Source organism: Sitophilus oryzae, unplaced genomic scaffold (genome assembly GCF_002938485.1).
Source record: "Sitophilus oryzae breed Bouriz unplaced genomic scaffold, Soryzae_2.0 scaffold_1514_pilon_pilon, whole genome shotgun sequence".
Classification (NCBI taxonomy): Eukaryota; Metazoa; Arthropoda; class Insecta; order Coleoptera; family Curculionidae; genus Sitophilus; species Sitophilus oryzae.
In genome coordinates, this window is record NW_022146186.1 from 739,528 (window position 1) to 764,708 (window position 25,181).

At 33.6% G+C, this 25,181-nt stretch overlaps 1 protein-coding gene across 1 annotated transcript in view; it reads right to left on the minus strand.

Moving 5' to 3' along the window:
* Positions 1 to 3,299: 3,299 nt before the first annotated feature.
* The window catches only part of LOC115878479 (cadherin-99C-like), a 33,678-nt gene continuing 11,796 nt past the window's right edge, over positions 3,300 to 25,181 (minus strand). The window contains exons 8-19 of the mRNA XM_030894996.1: positions 24,948 to 25,121; positions 24,331 to 24,540; positions 24,135 to 24,266; positions 23,147 to 23,263; positions 20,949 to 21,198; positions 16,468 to 16,890; positions 14,746 to 15,039; positions 10,286 to 10,427; positions 9,863 to 10,090; positions 8,541 to 8,791; positions 7,262 to 7,376; positions 3,300 to 4,967 (exon numbers count right to left, since the gene is read on the minus strand). Coding sequence (XP_030750856.1) covers positions 4,829 to 4,967; positions 7,262 to 7,376; positions 8,541 to 8,791; positions 9,863 to 10,090; positions 10,286 to 10,427; positions 14,746 to 15,039; positions 16,468 to 16,890; positions 20,949 to 21,198; positions 23,147 to 23,263; positions 24,135 to 24,266; positions 24,331 to 24,540; positions 24,948 to 25,121 — 2,475 coding nt within the window. The 3' untranslated portion in view covers positions 3,300 to 4,828. The remainder of the gene's footprint in view (positions 4,968 to 7,261; positions 7,377 to 8,540; positions 8,792 to 9,862; positions 10,091 to 10,285; positions 10,428 to 14,745; positions 15,040 to 16,467; positions 16,891 to 20,948; positions 21,199 to 23,146; positions 23,264 to 24,134; positions 24,267 to 24,330; positions 24,541 to 24,947; positions 25,122 to 25,181) is intronic.

Below are 25,181 nucleotides of genomic sequence, written 5' to 3' on the forward strand. Positions count from 1 at the left end.
TATACTATTACGTCAAAGCAAGTTTTTTCCAAAGCCAAGATGACTTTACTGAATTATCGTTATTAATATCTGAATCATTAGACATTAATACATCTTGTATTAATGTACATATTCTGGTATTTCGTCGATTTTAAAATAAACTAACTGTTTCTATCTTATTTTTTTGTTAGAATGGGCATAATCAAGAGGGCTACTGATACCGTGTTGTAAAAATAAGGTAAATTAAGGGCTTATTTTTTGGTATTTATGATAATTTTGCTAATATCTTCGGTTTGAAAGAAGACATGAAGATGTGGTTTTCGCTGACTTTTTAATATTAATTTTTTTGAAGAAACGCGCTATGTTTGTTAAATTGTAAGAAAGCGTCCCCTAGCGTCTACGTTCAAAACCTGATTATTATTATTTTTATGGTATAATATAGAGTAAGAAACGCTCTTTTAAACGAGCCCTCGTTTGTTGGATTCTGATCATCCAGTCCGGAGTTATTAACATTTAAATAAAGATAGATCTAACCTTCCCCCACCACTTTATTTTAGTAGATAGGGGAAAATGGTTCTAACAAAAAAAATCCAAAATTTACTGAAGATTATGAAGCTATTATTTATAGTACCCATTATTTAGGTAAAATTCTGTAAAAATTCTATTTCCTTATTTTCCATAGCGCCCTCTAGCGGCCGTTTTACAAACTTGAAAATCATTTCCAGCAATTTCTCATAGCCCCTTTAGTTATAAGTATTTTCTTCCGTAGGCCCTACGGCTAATACTTTCCGAGATACAGCCGAGAGCTATTCTTAGTAGGACACCCTGTACTTTTAACTGATGAATAGATGGAACTCTTTTCAACTGATTATAATGGGGGCGACAAGTCTGCTCATTCCAGAAATGTTGATGGATTTTAAATAGGATACGAATGTTCTGTATCCCTTTTATTTGATGTCTTTGGGTTTAAACGTGTAAGATATTGATAATAACTAAAATATAACAAAAACCAACAAATAATAAAACAAAATTTATTTATTTCGTTGTTTAGGCAAGATAAGTACAAAAATATCAGACTAGATCTATCCGTCTTTATATAAAATTTAACATATAAATCTATTTTTATACAAAACAATAATTATAATATCAAAATGTATTTTATAATTAATTTCCTAATCTATGTTCAAGTCATCTTCGAATTTATTTATCTAATAATTATATTTAATTTAATTATTAAATCTAAAATTATATATACACATCTACAGGGTGTAAATTAATAAGTGCAAAAAAAGTCAAGGATAAGTAATGTAATGAAGTTCATAAAAATTTCTAGAACACCCTGTATATTGTGTTAATATTATACTAGAATAATAGAGACTTGATTCTCTTTTAATAATGACAGGCAATGTATTTTATTGTTAACTCATTATTGTAATGAACTTCATTAGTGTTTCTATTGTTGAATTAAATAAGTTAAATATTTAATTGCCTTTTTGTAAGAGAGTTTTGATCGGTTTTGGTCGCTGTGGTTCGGTGCGAGAAACCGAGACGTTTGCGCCGCTCTCCCTACCAGTGCAGGTTGGGTGGAGGGGAGCGTCAGTCGAGTACCTCGGCTACAGCAGCTCTAGAGAGACGGTTTGTGGTCGCACGCGAAACAGCGAGGTTCGAGTCCGGAGTGCCCTGCCAAGTGTCCTGCTGCCAGCCGCCTGTCGCCGCACTGTATAAGGTAAGCACCCACCGCCAAAGTGATCGATGGTAGGTCGTATTATTTTTATTGTTATTAAGCATTTACTCGACTACCTGGACGCGTTATAGGGATAAGGGAGTTAGTTGACGGAATTGTTAGGATATTAAAAGCGCCGGAGAACAACGGTTGCCGACCAGGCAAGGAGGGACAACGTTGTGCTACGGGCAGGTCGCCAGGAATGATGTTCTTTTCTTTTAAAGGTTGTCTGACATCTGCTCCGGTCTGACGTGTCCTTCGGTTGATGAGACGGGAGTTCGTAGTTTTCTTCATTAATATTAAAATTGTCAGGATTGCCGAGCAGGCAAAAAGGGACTACGCTGTGCTACGGGCAGGTCGCCAGGAATGATGTCCTTTTCTTTTAAAGGTTGTCTGACATCTTCTCCGGCTCAGTGTACCTCTCGGGGAAAGCTAATTACGGGCTAATAATTAATTCATCTTCTTAAGGGACAGTCAGGGTAGTTCAGTAAACGCACGGATCGCGAATGTTCACGGAGCTAAAACAAGACTTCGCCCAAATCCCGAGGCTGGTTTTGTAGCTCCCGTATTTTTCTAGGTGTGTCGTCCGGACGGCACCCTGCATCAGTGACGCTGGACGGGATTTCGACGAAATCCCGAGATTGTCCTGACCGGGCGGTGTGTGTGCGGGCTGCGCTTAGCCAAACGACGTACAACTCGCCGAGACGTCGCTAACGTCTGCGTCGATCCAGGGCTCGCGTTTGTGTATCCCTCGGGACCCTGTTAACTTCGCGATCGATCCAGGACTCGCGTTTGCGTATCCCACAGGACGCTGTTAACTTTGCGATCGATCCAGGACTCGCGTTTGCGTATCCCACAGGACGCTATTAACTTCGCGATCGATCCAGGAGTCGCGTTTGCGTATCCCACAGGACGCTGTTAATTTCGCGATCGATCCAGGGCTCGCGTTTGTGTATCCCACGGGACGCTGTTAACTTCGCGATCGATACAGGGCTCGCGTTTGTGTCCCACAGGACGCTGTTAATTTCGCGATCGATCCAGGACTCGCGTTTGTGTATTCCGGGGCGCTTTTAACTTCGACGCCTATCCGAGGTCCGTGTTTCGTTGTCAAAACGGACGCCGTTCCGAGAAATATTTAGCTGTGACCATCAGGACGCCTGTAACGACGTCGCCGCCGTTTAGAGAGTCGCGTCATAGTAGAGTGTGTTACTCCGGTACTTACGTGTCTGTGTTCATTAGGACGCCGCTAGATTTGACGTCGATTAGGAACTCGCGTCGTTTTATTTAACAGAACGTCATTGCGGGAACGCGTTTTGAATTCACGGGATAGAATCAGTCAGAGAGTTACATATCGGGAATAATCGATCAAAACTCTAGAGGTACACGGTTGTTAGTGTAAATTTTGTTCTGCGAGGTACTAAATATTTATTTTATTTTTATTATTGTTACAATTAAAGAACGCGAACTTTCCTGGATTATTTTGGTACATAATTAATTAGTTAAATAAAAACCTAGTGTTACGTTATAGTTAATTGTGTGTTTTATTTTCTTTTCATCTCATCACTCCCTGGTATCACCACTGTATAAAAGCTACCCGTATTGGCACTAGTGGTCTCTCAAACACTTTAAACTTGGGGGTGGCGCCCGAGGAACCGAAACAAGGCAACTCGGCGTCCGTGACTCCTCTCTCAAAAACGGGGGAGCCTCACAGTAAAACTAATTTCCTAAAAGAAATTTTTGTATTTTTGGCACTTATTCATTCACACCCGCTATATTGGGTCTAATTTTTATGTATGGCTTATTATACAGAGTATTGATCGTTACAATCACAAAAATATTAGTAAAATCAAAAAAAAGTCAGATATAGGTAGATAAATGATCTTAAGGTTGTTTTAATTACTTAATAACTAAAGAGAATATTATGTGCATATTTATTATATTTTATTTTTATCTTAAAATTGACATGGTATATTATATACTACACTTTTATTAGTTACTTGAAAAATTTTAGCTTGCCTTAAGATCATTATTTTACCTCCACATTATTTTATTTTAATAATATTGTTACATATTAAATATTCTATATTTTGGACATTGGTACATTGTTAGTTTAAATTTATAGAGACGAATACGAGGATAACTTATTGAAAATTAGAAAAAAAAACGGCGTCAGAGACGGCTGGGGAATGACAATCGATGATAATGTTGAGGAGGTCAGGCCCTAGACGTCATTTACTTGGCCCGTGCTCTTCTTTATTTCTGAATGGCGCCTACTGCCAGTTGGCTTTAGGAAGACTAATTTATTTTTATATTGAGTAAAATTCTTTTTAAATGGTGTAGTTTATAGTTCTATAACTAGTGTTAATTTTGACAAGCTTTATCCCAATTTTTAGTAAGCGATGTCTAGAGAATGATCTGGCCAAAATTACCATCGATTATCATTCCCCAGCCGTCTTTGACGCTGTTTTTTTTGGATCATACAGTATTATCATCACTCTGTTATAATTTTATCTGTTAGTTATCTCTTTATTTGCTAATTACATGAGGTGTAACAAATATGAAATATGATTTTAGTATACCATACGGTAAAAAAAAAACAGCGTCACGGTAGCCTCTGCAGTAACATTTAATGATAATTTCCGTTGGGACGACCTCTTGGGCTTGTAAAAAATTATTACTTACTTGAAAAAAAGTTAAAATTTTTCAGCTACGTCAATCATTCCAAGCAAAAACTTTTGACTCATTTTAATGTTAGTTGCTGATAGGTCTATTATATTTTGAAAGCTATATGACGCTGTTTTTTTAGGAATCTGATATTATCAAGTTGAGATTGGAGTAGGTAATGATTATGCTAGTTGAGTAACAATTTTGAGCTAATCATTTTTACACATATCATAAAATTTGTTCTAATAACGATACACATATAGCCGGTACCTACGGTCTAAAGTATGTCATGACATGTGTCATATTATATTGATGAATATCGATATAGAGGGTGCTACAAATTCGAGGTACGAGCATTGGTATCTCGGTAACCGTAATAGTTCCTTATACTATGCTTAGACTATATGTACCGGCTGTATGTGAATCGTGGTTCTAATTAAAATTAGATTAGTTAATATTTATTTACAATTCCGTTGTGGTTTCTATAGGAGATCGGTCACCGTACGGAAACCCTAAATGTATGTTGTTGTAGTCTTTCTTTTCTTTGAACATGACGTTGTCGTTGGTAGGACTGGTGTTCATGTCATCCTCGTCTGACGATCTGAAACAAACGTCAAGAGAAATTATTAGAGCCGATTTGCACTATATTTTCCATCATCAAAGCCATAATAGCAATCAAAATTATAGAACAAAAACCATAAGCATGTATTACAATATAGATTTTTAATAGAAGCCAGATAATACTTTTATTTCTTAAAAGCGCCTCGAAACAACTCGCGAAATTGTGGCGAAGGGCGTGGGGGATTTTTTTAGCGACTTTCGGATGTCTTCTGTTGTCTCGATTAATTTAGTTTTGTCTCGAACCACTTCCACGACGCCACAGTGATGCCGAAAACGCGAAAAGTGGCAAAAATAATTTCTCAACTTACTACTACATTTTTTAAATTATTTTTGTTAAATGTTTTTGTTAATCATATTATTTTGTCTTTAATAGCATATTAATTTAATACTCTATTCATTGTAAAGTTTAAAAAATCAAAAAAAAGTCTGTGTAAACCTTAGATTGTGTAAACACAAATAAATATACAACGTTTTATTTTCAGCCCCTTACAATAGAATCAGCATTTTGTTTTTAATATAATTAATCCTTTTTTCAGAACTAGTTACCAATAAAGTATTACATAAATTCAACTTAAAAAATATATTTATATTCATATCCATGCGAAAAAAGAAACTAAATACATCTGTATATTTTATGTAGTTACCTATTAATGAAAATAACACCAAGACATCTAAAAGATTGAGCGCTCTTTTCGCATTAGATCTAAACACAGTTGTTCATTTACAACCATTTAATTTTAGTTATATTTTTAAATATTCTATAATTTATAAATATCTGTAATTACCTGTGGTATAAATATTATACTTAGATTATAATTAGAACTTAGTTACAAGAACTTAATACGCAAGAAAAACAAACTAAAAATTATCCTAAAGCTTCTAGATAAGATGGATAATATATTTTAAATTGGATTTAGCAAATGGCTAAAAAAATAGAATAATTTAATCTATAATAAGTTTTAGAGCCTCAGGATGCTGTTTTATTTTACTTGACAGAAGAAGTCGTGGTGATCTCTTACTATATCCGAGAAAATTAGTAGAAGGTGCATGAGATTGTTGATAAAAGTTGTTGACTGAATGTTGATGCATCATAGACACATTGATACATCTTTGTAGTTTATATTAACAATAATTATGCAAAATTAATGATATTATTTCTAATAATATTAAATTTAATGTCATATAAGCACAAAACGAATAAAAACTTAGGCTTAACTGGGAAAAGCTAGTAAAATTTACATTAAAAATTATTTTTAAATATGAATACCTTGTATATCGAAAATTAAATTGAATAAGAGAAAATATATTACAGTTTCCTTTCTAAAACTAATTAAAAATAACCAACAACAATATTTTACAGCACCTAAGAAACACCCAGTAATATACTGTCATATGTAATTTATTTTGGGAAACTAAATCATGGTTTTCGGGAGAGTTAGGCAACCTAAAGAGTATTTGTGGGTTAATGCTGGTCATGAAACTTCGTAGTTATGAAGAAAAAAGGCTAATAATTGTAATCTACATCATATTTTTTTTTAAAAATTTGGAGCATTTTGTATTAGCTTACCTAAAATGTGATTTTAAATTAAACAGTTCTTAATAATTATTATATCAAGGTCTTTATTGATTTTTTTTATGGTACCAGGGAAGTCAAAACTAGAATTACCAAGAGGTAAAACAGTTGAAAACATTGTACTTTCTCAGAGTACCATCAGTTTTTAGCTAATTTATCATCAATGTTGAACGCACTAATTTTAATTAATCAAAATATTTTAGCTTCAGCTAATAATCTTATAAGCTCGAACATTTCTTACCAGGGATTAACAATGGGCCCGTTTTTATTCAAAAATCTTCACGATTCTGAAAATATGGACTATTAGAAAGTATATGAGTGAAATTATAATTAAAAAAAAATACTTCTGATATTTTGATTTTTTGCCACTATTGGGAACTTCTGCATCACTGCGACGTGTCGGTTACTATACCCGAGACAAAGGACTTTTTTTCATAAATTTCAGTGTAATTTAAAAATAAGTAAACCTAGACGTTTCTGAAATATCTGTTGTTACGATGATACTAACATGGTTAGCGAAACGCGCGTCCAGTGTAATAGTAAAAGTGTTTTGGTGTATTGTTGTGAATTATTAGTGTTTTATTTTATTCTATACCTTTGGTATTATCTTACCTTTTAACCAATGAATGGTTTCGAGGTAGAGTATCGATGTTATTTATAAATGGTAATTAGTAAGAAAGCTGAATTAGAATGAATGTTACCTGTATATGTTATCCCTCCTTAAAGTATTGTTAGTATTTTTAATTAGATGGTTATCGCCCACGCTAGATGCTCTAGCTGTCGTGGCTGACTCGCTACTTACTGGGCTCGCCTTATCTGAAATATAACATAGGTCCACGTACAGATGAAAGCTTATGAAGGTTATAGTATCTATTTGTGACATTGTTATTACGTTAGATTTTTCTTATAAAATAAAGCAAAATATTAAAAAGTTGTTTGGTTTGGTTAAAACACTAAATGTTTTAATGTTTTCTCAGTTAATTTGAGCAAATGGACTTGCGCAGGTCAGCTTGGTACCCTCGGCGTTCTTTTACTTTATTCGATAAAAAATAACAGTCTGAATAGGAATAGAAATGCTGTATCATATATCAACTTTTAACATTTTCAATTATAAAAATATACTATTTTAAATTTCAATCTAGAGTTCCATTGCTGTGTTATAACTACTAATTTTTAATCAAGGAGCCTTGGAAAAATATATTTGAATCTCTAATCTTTTTCGTGTCTTATTCTGGCCGGTTAAAAGTTGTCCAAGTCATATTTTTAACCATAACTGAATTTTTCAAATTGAACAAGAGTAGCTCATTAGCATATTTCGAAAAAGCTTTTTTTACGAATAATTTGGTACCACATACTGGGTATTTCGATTGTCGTGTATTTATTATCTTGGTACTCTAAATTGAAATTTAAAATACAGTTTTTAAGCGAAAATATCAAAAGTTGACATTGATATGCAATTCTAGTCAGAATGTCATTTTCTATCAAATAATAGTTATTTTTTATACAAGACGATAAAATGGTATTTTATAGCCGACCGAAAAGATTAATTAAGAAACGTGCGAGAAGAAATAACTGTTTAAAAAGTTTTTAACCTATCCTCGCTGTTAAAGTATCATTTAATCTACCCTTGCGGTTAAAGTATTATTTTATCTACTATTTTTGATAGATATAAGGCAATCTTGCTATGGAAAAAAGTAAAAAAATACAGAGGGTGTCATTTAAAAAACAAAAATTGCAGTCATTTCCCGTGAAACAGAAATTGATCAAAACTAACTAAATACGTCAATCAATCTTGATTTATGTCATATACAATCTCAAATTACCATTTTTTTATCTGAAAAAATAAAACAGTTTTATAGGGGTTTGCCACTACATTTGAAAAACACTCAGTATAGCAAAAATAAAGTTAGAAACACCCCAAACATTAACATAACTAAATACTCCTATCATTTTTTAAACAGAAATTAAGATCTTGCTTACCGTAATTCTTCAAGTTCGTATCCTTCCCAATATAGCTGACATTTTCCAAGCTGAAAGCGTGGTTCTTGTTGCTGAAATCGATCTGCAGGTCGTTGTAGTCCTCTTGGTCGTCCACAGGTACCACCATTTGGAGTACTTGCGTCTCATATTCTTTCAAGTTTGGTTCGACATATACGGTGTCGTACCTGGCCGGACTGGCCGGTATGACATACTGTCGTCCGTTCGAGTAATTGTCCTTGAATGACTTGTATCTAAAATAATATACCAGGTATGAAATTTGAAAGGTTGCTCTAGGTAAGTTAAAAAAAACTTTCGGTGAAAATTTATTATGATTAGTGTGGTTCATTAAAAAAAATTGAGAGATACATTCCGACACAAAAAACGCAATGAAGAAAATTTTAGTCAAAAATTTAAAGTGTTATGTTTTTGTTATTTTTATGAATTTTAAATATAATTAAATCAATTTTAATTCGTTAAACTAAGTCTTTTATAAACTTTTAGTATTCGGCATATTATACAGGGTTAACCGAGGAGTTATTTTTTATCTTAACTTTAAAAAATTTCCCTAAAATATAATTTTACGGTCAGAACCATGACTCCTGAGCATTCTGAAACATAACATATAACTGCCTGTATACGTTCACTTCACACTGTCATTGAGGCTGCATATACCATATTGCGTTATGTTTTCCCGTTCTTCTTTAAGGACCAAGCGAAGTTAATTTAATGAAGCTGCTACTGCTTCGCGACCTCTAACTCTTCTGCCATGCATTTCCTAAACATCGAACATGACGTGCAGTTTATAGTAATATATAGTTCACAATAATCATCAAAGCCGCCTTGTCACATTGAAAAATAACTTCAAAAAAGAAATAATAATTGAAAAAATTGCAAATTGTTGGTGGCTAGTTCATTTTGCTCATAAAAATTAACCAAGGCATGTATTGACATGATCCAAAAAACAAAATGCCCAGGAGACAGACCGTAAGGCTCAGACCGTAAAATTGAATTTTAGGAAAATTTACACACAAAATTATTGCACAGGGTGTTTTAAAGTTAGGGTAAAAAATAACCCCTCGATTAACCCTGTATAATATGCTTAATACGTGTTAATACTAAAGTTTATAGAAGAACTGAGTTTACGAATTAAAGATGATCTAATTATATACAGCTTGCTAAAAAAAATCATGAAAACAGGGCTAAAAATAACAAAAATATAACACTATAAATTTGACCAAAATTTTTTTCATTGCGTTTTTTTTGCAACTGAGTGTACAAATTAAGCACTAAAAATAAAGCATCTATTACAGCAAATGTCTTACCTGGACCAGGAAACGCATATGTAAATAATTCCTACACTGCCCAACACAAAAATAATACAGGCAATAATGATCAAAGCATATGGGAAAACTTCCCCGTTAAAGGAAGCTATTGAGGCCGATTTTATTTTGGACAGTACAAGAGGTTCGTGAATGTTGAAAGCCGTGTTCTTTACTTGAGCTGTTATGTCGAAGGTGATATTGTCCATTGATGATTTATCCAGTATCATCCTGAAAAAGAAAGTATATCAATTTTTAAACAAATAATTTGTCTTTTATGAAACTAGAAATATACCAGTTTTAATCATCTGTTAATAATGATGCTAATATGGTTAGCGAAATAATAAGTTCAGTGCTACAGTAAAGTGTTCTGGTGTACTGTGGTTAATTAGTATTCTATTTTGTTCTATATCTCAGGTATCTTACCTTTTAACCAATGAATGGTTTCGGGGTAGGATTTTGTCAGTTTCTGGATCAATGACGTAGAACCAAATATCAGTTCCTTCTTGGTCTATCTCTAAGGTTCCGTTAGCTCCTATGAACTCCCTGAAGCCTAATTTTTCAACACCTGTATTGAAAAAAATAAATAAAAATCATGAATTATTTACATTGTAAATTTTTTGAAAGAAAACATTTCACAAAATAAACTCACCGGCAAAAAAAAACTCGGCCGCTAAAAATTAGTCCCAATTTCAAAGTTGGATTACTCGCGAACCGCTCATTAGATTTTGATGATTTTTTTTTAAATTGTAAATTAATTCCTTCTTAACGGATGCTACGTCAGAAATTTCTATTCCGAATTTATTTTGAGCACATACAGGGCACAACAATAAGACGAAGTTTTTTGCCCGAACTTTGTAACACTCTGTAGGGTGTAGCAGCTGTTGGGTGTAGCAGCTATTGCTAAATCAAACCACATTGTAGCCTCATCTTTTGTGAGCAGTTAGTTTTTTTAATCACTACATTATCTCTGTTTTTATTGGAGATACGCTGCTTTAAAACGAACGTCTCGGAAAAATGCTTCACAGGCAGAAAGTTTTATCTATAAATAATCAAGGCGATATAGACGAAAAGGGATTTATGAATATTTGCAATATGACAACGACGGTTGTCAAATTCAAAAATGCCATTATCTGTGACGGATGTTGCTACTATTGTGGCTTTAATTGAGGATGGCCGAAGTCAAACGTTGTGTCCGATACCCTGGGTATACCTCGAACAACAGTCCAGGATGCCTGGAATCGGTATATGGAAACGGGAAATTTTACCAGGCAAGTGGGTTCTTGGAAGAAAACGGAAGACAAATGCAATTGACGACCGCTTTATTATTCTGAACACTTTATGAAATCGTAGAATTACAGCGTTACAGAATCAACATCTGCTACAAGCCGTGCGTAGAACTCAAGTCAGTGAGAGAACAATCCGACGAAGACTCAAAGAAAATAGCTTGTCTGCCACCTCAACTACTTCCAAGACATCGTCGAGCACGTCTTCAGTTTGCGCGTTTACATGTGAATTGGGATATTGAGTAATGGACTAAATCTTTTTTCGAGGCGTTTGTTTTAAAGCAGCGTAGTTCCAATACAAACAGATCCACTTTCAACAATGATCCACTTTCTTATCTCTCTAATAATAATGTAAACTTACACAGTTTCTTTTTTTCGCCCGTAGTTCTTGAAGAGCTTCGCAGTACAATTAATACCATCAAAAATAAATCCTCTTCTGGGACCGACGGGCTAATTTAAAAATGTTTTCGAATCTGCCAGAAAGCACTCTGAATCACCCAACAACTTTAATAAACATGTCGTTCCAAAATGGTATTTTTCCAAAATGTCTTAAGACGGCAATAATCATTCCTCTGCATAAAGGAGGAGACAAAGATGAAGCTTCTAACTATCGCCTAATTGCACTCCTTCCAACGCTATCTAAGATCATAGAAAGGTTGGTTAAAAGAAGGCTGGTATCTTTTCTGTTTAAGTACAAAATACTTACTGAATACCAATTTGGATTTCTAAGCAACAAGTCCACAAATGACGCTATGTTTTCCCTCCTTAATAAAGTTTACTCCAGCCTAAACAACCATCATTCTACAGCAACAATTTTCTGTGATTTTTCTAAGGCGTTCGATTGTGTAAATCATAAGTAATTAATAAACTGCAGCACTATGGGTTCAGGGGATCATCTCTCGAATGGTTTAAGTCGTATCTGAGCAACAGAAGTCAACTTGTGAGGGTGGATACCACGTTGTCTTCTAGCAAGCCAATAGAATGTGGAGTACCACAAGGCTCAGTACTAGGCCCTATTTTGTTTCTCCTTTTTATTAACGACATTGCTAACATAAACATCAGTGGCAAAATATGTCTTTTTGCGGACGACACTAGCTTCACTTGGAGCAACAAGGACATCGCGGCACTTCATAGGATTATATCAAATGACTTAATCACCATTAAATCTTGGTGCGATTCGAACCTCCTGAGTCTCAACATTTCTAAAACTAAAGCTTTGTCGTATAAAAACTCGTTGCAGCCTTTTGTACTTAACAACAACACCATTGACGTCGTAAAATCTGTAAAATTCTTAGAGCTTGTTGTGGACAATTCTTTGAAATGGGACATACATATCGAAGCTTTGTCGAAAAAATTGAGCTCTGCTTGTTTTGCATTAAGGTCTGTTTCTAAGGAGTTTAACTTGTCAGTGGCTAGAACTGTTTATTATGCACTTTTCGAGTCGCACCTCAGGTATGCCCTTCTGGGGTATGTGTTGTGCGACTCAATTTGACCGCATTTTCAAGAACTCATTGCCGGGACTTTTTTAAGGAATTAAGAATATTGACTCTTCCTTCCTTATTTATATTTGAATCCGTTTGCCTAATACGTAAACATGTATCAGCTTTTCAAGAAAGGCCATCTCACACTTATCCACTCAGGAACGCGGAGCAAGATCTTTATCTACCTACCCCACGCTCAGAGTTAGTTAAAAGTTCAATATTATACAACTCGAAAAAAATGCACAATCACCTGCCATTTGAAATCAAATCCATAAGATCATTTTTTTCATTTCGCAAAGCATTGAACTCTTATTTACTAGACAAGGCTTTCTACGCCGTAAATGAATTATATTTGAATTGAAAATCGAATTTGATCTTGAAAACACTGGTCCAATGTTTGCTATTGCTATATTTACTAATGACATCGAAATTAATTTATTTAGAGGTCATTGATATTTTGCTATAAACTGGATAAATATTTTTGAATATTATTTTTATTTTTTTTGTTCTTTGACATTGTAAACATTTATAAATGTTTATTTTAACAATAAGACTGACAATATTATTTGTATAATGTTTTGTATTATCTTTTGTTTGTTTGTTTGTGTACCTTGTTTTTTTTTACTTTGTTTGTTAGTTTACCTTTGTCTACAAATTGAAAAATTTTTTGACAATAAAGGCATTTATTTATTTATTAGAGATAATGTCGTGATTAAAAAAACAAAATGCTCACAAAAGATGAGGCTGCAATTTGATTTGATTTAGCAATAGCTACTACAGCTGCTGCACTCTACAGGGTGTTACAAAGTTCGGGCATAAAACTTCGTCTTATTGTTGTGCCCTGTATATATATGCTCAAAATAAATTGAGAATAAAAATTTCTGACGAAGCATCCGTTAAGAAGGAATTAATTTACAATTTAAAAAAAAAAATCATCAAAATCTAATGAGTGGTTCGCGAGAAAACCAACTTTGAATTTGGGACTAGTTTTTAGTGGCCGGTTTTTTTGCCGGTGAGTGTAGACGATAAAGTAGAAACAAAATTATTTTAATAAAATGTGAAGAAATTTTTTAAAAAAGAGTTTCTTAATTTTAAAAAGTCATTAATGTGAACACAGGGTCGTTAAAATGTATAGGAACAGTCGATTATTAGGTAAAATATAAAAGGTACCGCAAAAAGTTAAATCTAAAAGTAATAGGGATTTTAAATATCTATTAGAGAGTAATACATTTAAGTATACAGGGTCGTTCATAAAGTCGTGGCACATCAAAGTTTCATTTTTTTAAATAGAACCCTCTGTATATTATTGTATATTTCGGTTCTTCCTTCAATTCTAAGCAAAAATCGAAATACACACAATATACCTCAAACCAACCGTTTCCGAGTTATTGACTTTTGAAAATATCACTTAAAAATTTGGTTTAATGAAGTTCGATATGTTCAGTTTCATTTAACGATTCCATTCTGCCGAAACTGTGATACTTAATAATATTTGATACTAATTCTCAAGTTAGCATGGATAGATGTATATAATGAGAGTATATCAAGTCTGGAAATTACAAAATTTTCGTTTAAGATTTCAATTCTTCAATTTATGTACATTATTGTGTATTACGATTATTGCTTAAAATTGGAGGAAAAATTGAAATATGCAAAAATATACAGGGGGTTTCATTAAAAAAAAATAAAGGTTGATGTGACACAACTTTATGACCCGACCCTGTATACTTAAATTTACTAGTAGCTACTAGGAATTTAAAAATCCTTTACAACAGTATCACAGTTTCGGCAGAATGGCGTCATTAAATCAAATCAAACACATCGAAATTAATTAAATCGAATGGTTTAGTGATATGTTCAAAAGTCAATAACTCGGAAACGGTTGGTTTGAACCCCCTGTAATAATATACAGGGGGTTCTATTAAAAAAAATGAAAATTTGATGTGCACGACTTTATGAACGACCCTGTATACTTAAATTTATTACTCGCTAATAGATATTTAAGAATCCTATAACTTGTGTATTTAACTTTTTGCGGTACCTCCTATATTTTACCTAATAATCGACCGTTTCCATACATAAAAGCGACCCTGTATAATACATAGATTGAATGTCTCACCTGCAATTAATCCTGATTGGTCCTGCACGATCCTTAAAATATCGTCAAGTTTCTTCTGCACGGCACTGGGCGTCGCATCCCCCACCACTAGTATCAGTCGGTTCAGTGGCGTAATCAAGTTGACGATCAGTGGTGTACTGATTTGAAAATAGTTACTTGTCGCATTAGGATTGTCTCTAGCTAGAGCTGTCAGTTTAAATGGAAGTTGCTCTTCGTTGATGTAGTCGAACGTTTTCTTCGTTCTGATTATTCCCGAGGATGGGTCGATAGCGAAGAAATCTTCACTGAAATTTCCTGTAATAAAATGTGAGGGATGGAATGCAACAATAAAAGTAAGATATTATTAAAAAATATACAGGTTGGCGCCTCTCATACGACGCGGAGGCTCTAAGGAGAACGACAGTTTGTATTGAAATGAAATTTTGTGAGCATATGTAGGTTAATTTAGAGCAGTTTTTAAAAATATAGAGAGTTCTACAGGGTGTCCCACCAAAAAGTTACATATCAAAGTTGTGTTTTCTTGTAATGGAACACCCTATATATTAAATGATTTTCGGATTCTGGGAGAAAAATAAAAGTGAGTTTTTATGACTAAAATGTAAGCTTTTTGACATATTTAACATTTTCTAAGAATAAAGAACAATTTGTAAATTACAATAAAAGCTACCTAAATTGGAATTTACCCGGTTATATAGGTAAATTAACTATTTTGCACATTAAATCAAATTAAAACTTCATCCAAAAAGTTATACAGGGTGAGACAAAATTAATATTGAACATTGCTCACTTTTAAAAGCAAGTTACTGTTTTATTTTAAATGGAACACCCAGTATATTATTCCAATATTTAATGGGGAATTCATGTCTCTTCAAAATACTATTAAGGTTGCCTATCCCTCAAACAAAGATTTTCCTAGATATTTTCATTTTTATGATTTAGTCTCAGTGGATCTTTATTATTTGATAAAATCTTGTCTGTAAAATCTGTCTAATCAGTCCAACTTTAAAAACTAGCTAGCATTTTGTGTCAGTTAAAAAAAATCTCAGAAATTTGCCGAAAATGCAAACAAAAAGTGATTGCAGTAGTGATTGCAGTGTACATTCACCAATTATTAGAATACTTAAACGTACTTAAATGCTCCTGATTTGATCTAGTCCGGACTTTTTTACGGGGATATGTTAAAGACAGTGTTTACAAAACTCGACCAACTATTGTTGACAACATGAGAGAAATGATTGTATATAGCTGCTTTTCGAAGTAGAACTCCACATATGCCTTTTAAAATGAAAAGATCCTTTTGAAAAGACAATCATTTTATGCAGTTAACAGACAAGGAAGCATTTTGCGCATTTGATTTCATCTAGCTAATTTTTGTCACATAATGATGGGTTTATATCTAGTTTTAATTCGGTAATAATTAAAATATGTTTTAAACGTGTATCTTTTTATTACCTTTGTGTATTTTACTCTACATCCTTTAATTTGTGTTAAATTAACAAAAGGTATATCACAGCCACCTAGATTTTTTCAAATAATAAAGATCTATTAAATGTACTCGAAACAATACTACGAAACAAAGCGGAATCGGACCTATGTTGATATAAAAAATAAATCTTATTTTTATGCGAGGAATCTCCCCACGAGAGATGGCACATGTTTTATAAAACACCCTGTATATTATTAGAAAAACTATAACTTCTTATTTCTTAGCTACCTACTCACCTGCAAGATTATACACAACTCTACCAAACTTTCCACTATCCATGTCCTCAGCTTTAATCTGAGTCACTGCCGAGTTAATAGCTGAATCTATGGGAATGGCCGCGTAATACTTTATCTTGGATCTATCCCCGTTTGATTCAGTTTCAATGTCATTATCACCAACATCATCGATTCTACTTCGGTTAACCTTTTTGTCATTCATCCTCGACTCGACTTCTACAGGATAGATGAACATTGGCTTGTTGTCGTTGACATCCTGGACGTTGATAGTGATTTGGGTGACGGCGAAGTCCTTGTTGATGAAACCCTGCAGTGACATGATTTCAACGTCGAAAATGTACTGTTCTTGGGTTTCGAAATCCAGGGAATTGTTGAGATAGATGGCGCAGTTGCGATCCTCGGTAATATTGAGAACAAATTTTCCTGAAAAAGACAATTTACTATAATTAAATTAAAAAAATAACTATTTTTATAATTCGAATTTTTACATCAACACCCAGTACTCATTTTTCTATTTCCAACTAGTAATGGGAATACCGGTTCCACATGAGTCGCGTTACAGTAACGACCGTCCCAGAAAAATACCGCGACAAAATACCGCTATTTTGTAATCGAGGTTCCGACTTCCTTCCGCGGTCCTCGCTTATGCAGTATTTCTGGCATTAGTTATCTAATCCAGTGTTGTCAGGTTCTTACAATTGTACCAGCTGTTACATTACCATTCGTGCCATGAACTTAGATAATGAACTTAATAGAACGCCTATGGAGAGCGGTGTTTACTTTCAAGAAAATGGCCCTATATTTTTTAAAATTTTCGATGCTGAGAAATACAAAAATAAAATAAGTTAGTTTAACTATAGTTAGTTGCTTGCGAAATTGATTACCTATCGCTATAATGCTTTTGTTCATTATATTGCGGGAAGTAGCATTATATTTTAATTTTTAAAGAAATATCTAGGAATGACGTATTGTCTTTAACGGCTCATATTTATGTGTATTGCAACATAATATATTTAATCAAGAACAAAGTCCAAACCACTGTCAAAAAAATTCTTTATTGGTGAGCGGTTTCGGCAATTCCAGCCATCATTAGACCTTAAAAATAGATATAAACCAGAGAATAGGTACATTAAAGAAATGCTACCTTCATGTTAAAAAATGGAAACAGACGCCACCTGGTGCAGCCTGGCAGTACTAGCTAAATTGAGGGGAATCGGAGGGGCGGGGCTTAAAAGAGGGGAAATTTAAAAAAAAATATTTTTATCAGTATCATTGATTTACTGTTTAAAGTTAATAAACATATTTTTTATTACTTTAATATAATTTAAAGTATTAAAAAATATGTCTATTAACTTTACACAGCAAATCAATGATATTATTAAAGACTTATTATTTTCAGAGAAAATTCATAGTAAATAAATTACACATTTAGTAAACAATATCATTTATTTTTTAGAGCTGCGATTTATATTACAATAATATTGAAATATATATATTTATTTAACAATGAAAAAGAATATCCCGGAATCTGAAAAAGAAAGATGATCAATTAATGACTTAAATTAGTTCAAAATACATTTTGCAAATAACTAGTGAATTGGAAAGATAAACATATAATATTAAAAATACATTTTAGTAGTATGCTATCATCTATTTACTGATAATACATAAGTATATAATAGGTAAATAACATGCATAAGGCACTATGATACAACTACCTAATAGTTGTATCATAATAACACACTAATATCACAAAAAATATGTGGTAATTTAAATTCCTTTAATGATTTAATGAAACACTATCTTGCCTCAATGCATGCCATTCCAAAGGTAAAAAAAACTATTATACCAAATAAATATAAGCTGAATAAAACATAAACCAAGCCAACGTGCATAAACAACCAAAAAAATGCATCAAAAAATACTTTTATCAGATCAAATCCTTGGATATATTATGTATTTTATATATCGCACATCCCGTTCAAAAGTTTACTAATTCAAAATAGAGAATATAGAGAACATTGTCAAGAGAAGTAAAAGAAAATTTAAGTTAAGGCAATATGCTCCTTTTTGCATATTAATGGCCAAATAATATAATGTTGATTTAATAAAATTTTACTGGCATCCTTCTGAGGTATAAATCAGATTAAAAGGGCATTGTTTTTGTAATAATTGTTTGTTTTGTAAACATTTTTTGAAGACAATACAGTTTTGAACGGGCTGTGCGATATAAACAAGGATCTTACTATTATTTGAGGTTAGAAAGTATTTAAATAACATAAAACATAATCAAAATCATTTTTCATCATAAATTATAGAGGTACTTACGTGTTTTGATATTATGTATTATCAGGAAATAATACGTTTAGTTAAACAGGTACGCTGCCAGGCAAGTTCTATCGGCGGGTCTTTGCAAAAGTTGAAATCTAAAAATACAAAAATACGTTTACATCTTAGTTGTATTTACGAATAAAGAATTTGTGTGTAATTTATGACTTACCAGTTAACTGAATAATCGCATTAAATACATGGTAACTTAATATTGTAAAAAAACAAAATTGTTTTAAATCACTTGCCAGGACAGCCGGCCGACTTTGTTGGCAAAATGGCCGCGGTATCATGATTTAAGCAATGTGAGTGTCAAAGAAAGCCAATGCCTGGCAGATGTTGCTTTCTTTGTCGTTTATCCTGGCACGTTTAAATTTGACTGTTGCCTGTTTTCCCATACAAGTGACACCCCCGTGATATAAACAATAAAACTTACATAAATGTATAAAAGCAAGTAACATTTTTATTTTATTTGCTATTACTTTTCATCTTTCTAACAACGCTATTTTATACAATGCCTAGTACATACCAAAAATCGCTATTTCGAAAGTAACGTAGCGACGGGAGCACCAACGCCAATAGTAACCGACCAAATCGCGACAGGCAAAACCGGAACCCTAGGAGCGCTCCAGCGACTGCTGGAACGAAGTACGTCGCCGCGGCCGCCGAGGTCGAGCGTCGATAATCAGTTACAGCAGTTGCTTCTGTTCGCGACAGGGAACTAAAACTCTAGGAGCGCGACGGCTGGAGCGAAGTAGGTCGCCTCCGAGGTCGAGCGTCGATGCCCACTTACTGCAGTAACTTCTGTTCGCGACACGGAACTACAATTCTAGGAGCGCGACGGCTGGAGCGAGTGGAACACGTCCCGATCGAGATCGCGCAGCGCTACGGACATATCAATTCCAGACACAACTGTTGGCGACCGACGAAATCGCGGCTGGAGCTAAACACGTCGCTATGCGGTTACTACGGTTCGAGCTAACTTCAAGAGCGATTATAAATAATTTATTTGCAAATTATATAAATAATTTATAATTTTGTCGTCATTATGATCGTCGTTCTTCAATAACAGGTTCCTGATTCGTTGTGGAGCGCGACACGACGTTACAAAAAAATACCGCTCCAAAATCGCGTTACTCAAATACCGACACATCACTATTTCCAACAGATTAATAACTATTTAACGGGGGGGCCAAATAATTATTCCTCTTTATCACAACCACAAACCATTTGAGATGAAGAAAATGGATCGAAGAATTTAGACTCATAGAATATTCCTTCAGCATGGACTAACCAGGTATTCAGCTGGTCAATATATGCTTATGCGGCACTTAGGAGTCTATTACGATGTACAGGGTGGTCGAAATTGGTCTGTTTTAACAGAGAAAACCTATTTCCTGACTAGATAGAGCAAAACCGATATAGATGTCATGGGCTTGATTTCTGAGACACGTTTAATGGCGTAAACCGCCTGTTGATATTCTCACTGCTGACTGAGATACGGGGTCTTTTTTAATTTTGTACCATTTGGAAAATTGCTCATAACTTTTGTATTTCGCGGAATAATAAAATTCTGTAAAAACGTTCTTAAGGCACTTTTTTAAGCACAATCCAGTGGCGTAGTCAGTTTTTTTCTATGCTTCCTCTTTTGGTCAGAAATAATATAAAATATATTTTTTTAAATGGCAATCATAGTTGGCTATAAACTTATAAAAATGCTGGCGTTTAACCCTTTCTAACGATATAAGGTTATGTGTATTTACTTCTATAAATGAGAGAAATATTACGTTTTTTATCTTTGTATCGAAGCAGGCCTTGATTTTGTGTTGACCTATAGTTGCTTAATTATTTTTTATCACAATTTAATATTCTATATTATTATTAAACGGTAAATCAAGATTTGACGAAAAAGCCAACGAATTATTAGAAATACCCAAATGTATGTACATAAATGTAGATGGAGCTGAAAGCAAAGTAGTGTTATACATAAAATAAAATAATATACAGAGAAGTAACAGGCCTTGACCCCTACAAGTATGGGAAATTCTGCTTTAAGTTCATATGACCGAAGAAAACAAAACAACAATCTTCAGGCTGACTTTGATAGATTCTTCGAAGGAGAATAATTTTCATTAAATATACTGTAAACTTACCCTCTTTGTTGCCACTGATTATCTGACATTTAAGTGGAATACTCGTGCCGTGCGTTTTGGCATTGACTATAGTTAGTGTCTTGATTTTTTCTCCAACTGTGGCATTTTCTGGTAACTGTACGGTATAGGAAGTGTCGGCAAAACGAAGTCCTACTTCAGGAGCCACTGTTGCCACGTGTTGAATAAATACTTCAACAGTGATTACGGAGGATAGTTGTGGCTCGCCTAAATCGTAGGCTCGAACATCAACCTAACAAACAAGAATAATTTAAAAAAAAACGATATAATTATTAAACGAGTTCTCGTTGTTGTGCTGTTGAAATATAAACCTTATATTTCATTAAATTTACTTGGCTACCATTTTGACTCAATAATTACATGATGTCATAGCTATATTTGATATCAATTAAACTTTTAGTTACGTAATCAAGGGCGCGATTTTTAAATTCATTGTTGCCAACCATGGACAACTAACTGGAATTTAAATTTTATGTTGAGGATTCAGGTGGTAGCTCTGCTGTAAAAAATGTCAAGTTGCCACATTTATTTATTTATTTCCTAACATTGTTATTCGTTTTGACACTTTAATTTTTTTTTCTTACTCCTGTTCGATTTCGTATGGTATGATTGGGTATTTTATTTCCGAGTGTAACTCCCAACATAGACTGTAACACCCAACATAGACTTACACATCAAAACAGCAGGGGATCAGAACCGACATCCGAAAGGTAATAAATCAGGGGTCGGAAGAAATTCCAGAAATAACCGAGGAAGAAATTATCAGTGCCCTTAGAGATATGAAAAACAATAGAGCTGCCGGCGACGATGGACTGGTAATAGAGTCAATCCAAGAAGGAGGACCAGAAATCATCAAAGCTTTAAATGTCCTATTTAAAAATGCATTGAAGAAGAAATAACCCCATCACAGTGGAACAACGCAACCATCATTATTGTACACAAGAAAGGTGACGTTACAGACCTTAAAAACTATAGGCCCATTAGCCTTCTTAGCCACGTATACAAATTATTTACTAAAATACTCACCAAGCGTTTGACAAATAAAATAGACTTTTTTCTTTCGAGCGAACAAGCAGGTTTCCGATCAGGTTACGGAACAAATGACCATCTTCTAACAGTCAAGATCCTTATCGAGAAATGCATTGAGTATAATAGACCACTAATGCTTGTCTTCGTGGATTTCGACAAGGCCTTCGATTCGGTAGACCACCGGAAGCTTCTAGAGACACTAAGTGAGAGTCGCATCGATCATCGATACTCCTCAATCATAAGACATATATATATATATATATATATATATATATATATATATATATATATATATATATATATATATATATATATATATATATATATATATATATATATATATATATATATATGATAATGCCACGGCAAACGTCAGAATATCGACAAATCAATGCACAGATAAATTCAATATCGATCGAGGGGTAAGACAAGGCGACACACTGTCCCCTAAACTATTCGTTGCTGTGCTAGAAAGTATGTTAAAAATGATAAACTGGGATTCAACAGGAATTAACATCGATGGCAAATTGATAAATCATCTCTGTTTTGCAGATGACATTATTTTAATAACAGACAACATACAGGAGGCACAGAATATGCTGGATATGCTGAATGATGCTTCGGAAAAAGTCGGTTTGAAAATTAACTTGTCAAAGACACAATACAACATGACAAACCTAGTACTGAGTGGAAATTTAAACATTAATAACATACCTTTGGAACAAGTGCATATATATAAATACTTAGGGCATGAGATCGGTATTAGAAGGGAAAATCAGACCCAATCAGAATCAGAAAATATATATGTAGTAGAATATATAATCTATTTTAAATATCAGTAAAGTCCGACATGTACAGTTGTACAGTTAGTAAAATTTCAAATGTGTCAACTTAAACGTCAAATAAAATTGTCAACCATGGGTGCGGTGATGTCGATTCTGCTTAATGCATGAATATATAAATAATATTAGACTCCTTCCATTCAGTCTTCTTATCTAGAGATTGATCTGATATTAGTATGTGAGTATCATACATTCTTGAATTAAGAAAAATAAAATATAGAAACCGATAAACGACATCTAAAAATTGACAGAAAAAATAATATATCTTAAAATTAAATTGATAGACAACGTTCTTGATTATCTTCTTACCTGATACTCAGTATCTACTTCTTTCTTCAAATCGTTCGTTACTTTCAGCGTACCGGTGTCTGGATCGATTTGGAAGTATTTCATCGCCTTTCCACGCCCAATGATTTCGTATCTCACCTAATAAACGAAATACAGGTAAATATATATAATATAAATTTAATTTACGCAATAGATGGTGAGAAAGTCACCAGTTCGTAAAATGTACCTTTTCAATATCCGATTAAGGCATATTATGGTATATTTAGTCTAATTGTCTTATTAGACTCTCTTGCTATACCTAAGACGTCTGTCTAGCTATATCTAAGATTTTTTTCAAGTAGCACGAGTACTTGTAGAAATAATTCCATCAAAGATTCTTTATGGTAAGTAATTTTGTATGGCCTGAAGGAATGTAATTGAAGTACGTTTTTTTTTTCTCAAACTACAAGAGATTTTCTTATATATCACATGGTTAAACATCAATTTACTTCTAAAAAAACCGTTAAATACTTTTAATGATGTTGCCTAGACAGTTTCTCTGTATGGGTGTTGGTTAAGTATAGCCATTGCTTTAAATGAATCAAAGACATAAATGTTTAAAGAGATGATGATTTGAGGTACAAAATGACCCGCAAACTTTGTAGTAGTTGAGAAAAAAAGATAAAAATAATGGTTCTGAAGATGAGTTTATTATATTTACTAACAAGTTGAAGCCTGACGTGATTCTTGAAAACCACTCTAATAAGTTTAAGTATGAATATGTAGATATGTTTTAGAAATATTTCACATGAGAGATTCGATATAGCAAACCTAGTGGTACGACTTTGGCAACCGATTTTCTGAACCGTAGCATTTGCAAAGCCTTTGAGAAATTTATATTTTTATTGAAATAATGCTAAAAAATGTGAAAAAATATATAAAGTATGGAAGAGATCAGATTAAATATTCATAATAAAGACAAATATCAGAGAAATTTCGTAATTTTTTTTTATTGTGCATTACTTATTACCTTATTTCCTGGAGCAGTACCATCCGAATCAGTAGCCACTAATGTAGTTACTGTCGTTCCTATTGCTACGTCATCCTCTAAACTAATCGGATGTGGGATAATGGTAAAAACAGGAGGTATATCATTTCGATCCTGCAAAAAACACAGTATTTAAGTCAAACTTCCTTAAATACACTTATAAAATTTCCTAGCTAACCTCCACATCCACGATAACTTTTGTCGTACTGTTCTTCTCGTTGGACATGTTTTCCAAAGTGCCGATGATCAGTACGTGTCGGTCATCCTTTTCGAAATCCAATCCCCTGGTGGTGTAGATGGCGCCGGTTTTCTCATCGATTCTGAACAAGTCCGTTGGACCTTGGTGAATGACGTAGGTTATTTTCTTGATGGTATCCGGATCAAAAGCCTAGAAAAATAGGATAACGTACAGGGTGTTTCGTAAATAGTCTAAAATATTTCAGGTTGTAATTCCTAAATTGTTTTTAAGAAAGAAAGTATATACAAATATAGGAACTAAAGTACTTGCTTTCTGAGCTACAGAGTGCCAAAATTAAAAAAATCGAATTCTTTCATCGAAGATAGATGAAGCAGGTGCCTTTATGTAAAAATTAAAATCTTCAAAAAATCCTATCACCGGTTCAAAAAATCCTATCGGTTAAGATTCCTTTTTTCTAACTCTCGGTTAACCAAAACTGACAATTATTAACTGTCATGATATTCGTACTACGTCCCCCCCCCACTTCCGTATATTTCAAAATTAAATTTATAATTTCCAACAATAACCAATTTTCAAAAATCTGTTAAGGTACCAACCTCGACCGTTGTGACGTAATGATCAGCCATATTTTCCGGGATCAGTGCCTCATATTTTTCGTCTCTGAAAACTGGGACTTCATCTTCAACATCTTCAACTTCAACCGCTACAGTCGCTGTGGCGATTCTCGGATCAGGAGCGCCATCTTTTGCTGTTACCACGAACTGATATCCCTAGAACGAGAAAAAAGTCTTTAAAAGTGAATTTTACAGTTCAAAAAACACAGTCAAAAA